This window comes from Bidens hawaiensis, unplaced genomic scaffold, assembly GCF_021521415.1.
Source record: "Bidens hawaiensis isolate Kalapana, Puna unplaced genomic scaffold, B.hawaiensis_p1.1 tig00033264_1, whole genome shotgun sequence".
In the NCBI taxonomy this organism is placed as follows: domain Eukaryota; kingdom Viridiplantae; phylum Streptophyta; class Magnoliopsida; order Asterales; family Asteraceae; genus Bidens; species Bidens hawaiensis.
In genome coordinates, this window is record NW_027495705.1 from 145,778 (window position 1) to 151,777 (window position 6,000).

At 35.1% G+C, this 6,000-nt stretch overlaps 1 protein-coding gene across 1 annotated transcript; it reads right to left on the reverse strand.

The window, feature by feature from the left end:
• Positions 1–1,741: 1,741 nt before the first annotated feature.
• On the reverse strand, positions 1,742–3,773 carry LOC143584726 (GDSL esterase/lipase At4g26790-like). Its single transcript, XM_077066710.1, has 3 exons — positions 3,259–3,773; positions 2,057–2,537; positions 1,742–1,988 (listed from the first exon to the last, which is right to left on the reverse strand). Exons 1-3 carry the CDS (start codon positions 3,625–3,627, stop codon positions 1,795–1,797), a joined length of 1,044 nt encoding a protein of 347 aa, XP_076922825.1. The 5' UTR covers positions 3,628–3,773; the 3' UTR covers positions 1,742–1,794.
• Between the last annotated feature and the right edge of the window lie 2,227 nt (positions 3,774–6,000).

Here is a 6,000-nt window from a genome sequence, read left to right on the forward strand (position 1 = left end):
ACCACTATTTCCGGCAAGCGTAAGCGTAAGCTCATGAAGAAATGGCGCCAGGTATTATTCTTTCATTCACTATTTATGTATTATTAATTCATTATTACCATGTTTAAATTAGCTTGTTGAACTGAATAATCTACTGAACAGGACCAGAAGGAAGCTATGGAAAAGGGGCTTATAACCATGGAAGATATCGAGATGGCTGTTGCTGATGGTATCAATCAATCTCTCACTTTTTATATATCATTGATTTTAAATATGTTCATTGCAGACACATATTTGGTTCATGAACACAAGCTTCTAGTAGTAGTAGTAGAAAACAGACCAGGCAATTTAATCCCAGAATCAACTTAAGTAGGCCTGTATATGAACCGAACATTTGATGAAACTTTTGTTAGGATATTCGTTTATTTAACAAATGAACAAAAAATTGCTCATTTGGTTAAAAAACAAACAGTCTTCTTCTTACAGTCTGCAGATGTTTGGTCCACCTCTTCTGCTGCAGATGCCTGCAGATATGGTCCGCAGACTGCAGATGTTTTACCTCTGAAAAAACAAACAGCACCTTAGACTTGTGTTGTCTGCTTAGAGCATTCTCAACCCATTCTCTAAAGTTGTCAAACTCATATAATTTAGGGTAAATTTTAAGAAAACCATCAAAATCACCTCTCCAATCCATTCTCTATTATATGGATGAGTTATATGGCAACTAAAGTAAATCATTAAATATAGGGACTCATTTTTTATCCATACCATATAATATATCACATATCTCCCAATCACCATTTATTATATAATAAGACAAAAGAGAAAAAAATAATAAAGAATTAATTTATGGATATGAATAGGGAATAGTATGTGGAAGAATTTTGAAAAATGATAGATAAATTTATGGAATAATGTTTTTTAGCTAAATTATAGGGAAAATATATGAAATGGAATGGGAATGCTATTATGGAAGGTGGGCAAAATTATTAATTATTAGTTTATTTGCGACATGAACCAGAATACTCAAATTGATTTTTAGTTTCTTTTAAAAGAAAAATCAAACCGAACCAATATTAATTATTAGTTTATTTGCGACATGAACCAGAATACTCAAATTGATTTTTAGTTTTTGAAAAGAAAATTCAAACCGAACCAACTGAGGAATCCATATTACACACAAACAAACTTGTATATACATACATGTACACATGGTACAAACCAAACAAAAGAACTCAACCCAAAAGTCTAGTCTAATGAGTGAGGAAACCATTTGACTTATAAACCCCACATCAATTGCCCATACAACCGATGCGGGGCAAATCTCATATCTTGCAATGGTTTTAATTCGTAACAACAGATATAGTATTTCAGGCATATGCATACGTTTGTTATTGACTGTAGTCAATTAGGTATTAACGTAAATCCAAACTTCTTTGTTGATGGCCGGTATATTTTGTGATGTAGTGGACATTTGTGACCTTCTTAAACGATAAGCATTTTAGTTAATAATGACCAGTCTCAATTTAAGGGATACAGAACATAACTTGATAGCTAGAGGTCTCAAGTTTGAATATCTCTTTAGCCTTTAGGCTCTGATATATGTTGAGTGGACTGTATCACCCTAACCATCCCATACCTCTTTTTTCTTCCCTTAACATCTCAATTTTATAATGGAAAAATGGAAGACCGGATTAAAACAACCAAAACAAAGTAGGAAATGTCGATGGCAATGTTGCTATATAGCATTTGTGCACTCGGATAATACAATCTAGTGATGTTGCACGAACCATTCACTCATCTATATAAGATTAGCTACAGAAATCCAGCCAAAGTGTTGTTCAATGCATGTTCTGCAACTATGAAGTTCGTCTTCTCGGATGGGTGAAACGAATCCCAAAATACATACTTATTCGCAATGTCACATGTGAACGGGTTGAATTTGTTGCACAGGTAACTCATTTCATATCTTCCCGTTGCACAACATGCTCTCTCTCCAACCACAAACCCTGACATAGTTTGCACTTGATCATTAATTATATATATCATAATCGTCAAGGTTAAAGAAAAAACTTACCAAAAGAGCTTGGATTATTGATGATATCATTGAGAATGGTATAAATGTCCGAGTAGACCAATTGTATGCCACCCAACTCCTGGTTCAAATTTGTGACCAATTGCTGCAACTTCATATTGTACTCGCGAGCCACATAATTGTATTTATCTATACATATCAAGTAATGTTTGGTTCTTTCTAACGGCAAACAACCCATTGGAGGAAGCCCGGCTATGGATATTTTACGTGCTCCTAGATTATATAAATCTGTGACAAAGTTTCTGGCTTTCACTAAAAGAAAATTTTCATATTCGTCAACGGAATAAGCCATTCGTCTAACTGGAAGTGCATAATAGTTTTCTATGAAGTCATTTGTTCCTAGACTTATAAGGTAAAGTGCTTCACTTAATATTTTGGTAGCTTCTGCACCTCCATATTCAATCATCATTTTGTTTTGGTAGTCCTTGAAGTATTCGAGCTGCCTCCATAGCGGTATGACCGACTGCAATTACTTTCTGAATATAAGTGACAAACGCATTTTATCTAAAATTATTTTACTTTGTTTTAAGTACTTGTTGTGTATCGAATGATTACATAAGTATATGATTTAATGATATTTTTTTCTTAGTAACAGAGATACTGAGTAGAGTTATCCTAATAAAATGATTATACCTAAAAAGTGTAAGAAGTCATTAGAAGACACCACGCATCTAAGGAAATTCTGGGAGCAATATAACGCGCACTATTGAAAAAAAACATGTGCTGACACTGGTTAAAGAAAACGCGTTGGCACATCGTTATAAATCTTTAATGTACTGTTATAATTTCCTTTTTACACTTTTTATGCAAAGTTTTCTTTATAGCATACTTAATAAAGGTACATTTTGGATGGCTTTCTGTCTGACACGTTTTCTTTTAAGCTGTTAGTGATAATACATAGCCTGAATCGACACTTTCATTATCAAATATGTCGAAATTGTCACCTAATTTAATTGTTAATGAGTAAACAAAGTCATTGTATTAGCTTCACTAAGATACCAAATCTTGATGTTTCAATGAGGATAGAGACTATAACAAAATAAGAAAGGGAAAGTGCGTTGACCAACTTAACATGAATGTTTGACCATTATTCGAATCGGTATCCCACACGACCACACTAATTACCAATTTGACCCGTTACCTAACCTGTCCATTGCCACTTATAAAAAAAGTTAGTAACTTACCATAATTGCAGAGGTAAGATTATCATAACCAGTTCCAGCTGAAGCAAAACTGACTCCTTTTGCAAAATCTGCTATACCAAAATGCGGGTCCAAATAGGCAGGTATTATAGACCTGATCCCGAACCCCTCGGAGATAAAATCCGTTGCGATCCGCCCATTAGAAAAGCGACCCGTGGGTCGGGCATCAAAAAAGTCACAACCATAGGGCTGAAAATTACTCTTGGCAATAGTAGCCATTTGATTATTGTTACCAGGATCCACAGAAGAGTCCCCGAACACGATAATCGAGGTTACTTTTGCATGAGTTATTATTAAATGAGCAAGAAAACAAGCAAATAACACCAAAGGTATGTTTATTATTCCTGCCATTAATTGTTGCAAGTAAGCAAATATTATTACAAATGAAGCTGGTTGATTGAGTTTTTAAAGATGGAAATGAGATTGATACGTTTTTTTTGTATCAAATGTTGCATTAATGTTGTTTACGTGTCATTTTGTTTTGTGGGGCAAAAGTATACCATTAGATACTGATTTTGTGGCTTTTATGATTCTTTAAGAAATGAGATGATAATGATAATGTAGGGTGGCAGAATCTGTGGGTGTATCACATGTTTCACTTGAATCTTGTTCTTGAAGTTTCAGAGGAATCTATGTTGTAACGGAAAACATTTTCATTAAATCTGCACTATGATGGCTTTGTTGGAAGCTTTTTTTCTTTTTTTCTTAAAAAAAAAAAGCTCATTTCATTAAAACCAAGCGCCCTATCTCCAAGACGGAAATAGTGGACGCCAAAAGCAAACAAATAATTACATTACATCAAAATTACACTACCCTTTCCAATCTACCTAAGACGTTTTTACTCTACTCCTATACCAAAGATACCCCAAAGATTTAACATCCGAAACTATCTAAGCCACACCTCTTCTTTTGCTCGAAAAAATTAACTCATTCCTAGCTTTCCATAACCGCCAACACGTTAATATAGCAACGCCGTATAAAGCCTTTCTTTTCTCCTTCGAGACCACCATTTGACTATTTGACTATGAATATCTAACACATCTTTGACCGAGAACAAAAAAGGAAACTGAATACCACACCACACCACTATACCTAGCCAAACCCCAATAGCAATCGCACAAGCCGAGAAAAGATGATCCGCTGTCTCTTCATATGCACCACAAAAAGCACACGAATAATCATCAACATCAATGCTCCTCCTCCGAAGAGCCATCCTAGTTGAAATCTGGTTTAAAGAGGCCCTCAACATAAATATGTTACACTTATGTGGGAGCCATTTACACCATTTATAAATGTCACCATTACTTACCAATTACTCACCCTTCAACCGTTTTTTAACCATAGCCACCGAGAAGATTTTATTTGACCCATCATTCCAATTCCACCCATCTTCTTTACTAGATAACCTGATGCCAACAACCAACCTCTGACACTCCACCAATTCACGACAATGTAGAATGCCAGTATTAAATATAAACTTGGTATCAGTAACCAAAAAATAAAATCAAAAAACCCAAAAAAGTAAACGTATTGTCGTACCACACGGGTTCTACCACCCGACTACACTTCGGCACTCGAACTAAAACTAAAAACAAATTCGTTAACACCCAAATACAACAAATTAACATAATTAAAATTATAAAAAAGAATACACCCGTGTTGCGTCGGCGAACCTACGCAAATTCAATCAGTATCCAGTTATGGCACCGAAACTAACCCAAAACGTAAATTCGTCAAAATTCAAATACAACATATTAACATATTTAAAATGGTATTTGATTTTATGAAACGTGTGTATGTTTACAAGAGATAAGTCTTTCGATTTATAGAGATGGCGAAAGGGCTATATATAATTACATGCAAGGACCTAGGTTACATGCAAGGATCTATACATAAATATAGGTTACATGCAAGGGTCTATCTATAAATAATTTATTTACATTAACACTCCTCCTTAAGTTGAAGCATAAATGTTAATCATGCACAACTTGCTACAAATAAAATCGATTTAAACTTTCCGGAGAGGTTTGACTAGGATAACTACAAGCTAAAAATCCGTCTTCACGTGAATCGGCTGAATAGATGGTTGATCTTTTTGGGTGCCTACTATTCGATCTCTTATAAGATGCAATCAACCTCAATATGTTTCGTCCTTTCATGATATACTTGATTCTTGGCTATATGTATAACTTATTGACTATCATAATATAATCGCATCAAGTCATTTGAAATAACCTCGAGTTCTCTGAGAAGTCGACGAACCCATAGCATCTATGATGTTACATCTGCCATGGCTATATACTCCAACTCAGCACTTGATCTGGATCCGTGTGTTGCTTCTTACTTTTCCAAGATACAAGATTTCCTTAAACAAATACATAAAATCTGAACTCGGACAACCTGCCCAATCCGCATAAGAAAATCCATAATACAAGATTCCTAGACCTGGTTTGGGTTTGAGATACCTCCATCGTTTGAAAAGAAACCCAGTGTACGGTGTGCTCATGAACAAACTTTGGACACTTAAAGCAAATGATATATCTGGTCGTGTGGCTATCAAATAATTAAGTTTCCCAACCAATCGTCTGTATTGCTCGGGCTCTTTCTTGAAAGAGCTTCCCCGTTGAAAGCATTGAGGTATCAATGGGCTTGCAACCCAATAAGCCACACTCAGTAAACATATCAAGAACAAACTTCCGCGGTGAGAGAAGTATTCCTTGTGGA

Excerpts from the sequence above, each read along its gene's own strand:
- LOC143584726 (XM_077066710.1), bottom strand. The coding sequence starts at position 3,627 with ATGGCAGGAATAATAAACATACCTTTGGTGTTATTTGCTTGTTTTCTT. Across the intron at positions 2,538-3,258 it reads ATCTTACCTCTGCAATTATG|TCGGTCATACCGCTATGGAG; the intron begins GTAAGTTACTAA and ends AAGTAATTGCAG. Across the intron at positions 1,989-2,056 it reads CAATAATCCAAGCTCTTTTG|GGTTTGTGGTTGGAGAGAGA; the intron begins GTAAGTTTTTTC and ends AAACTATGTCAG.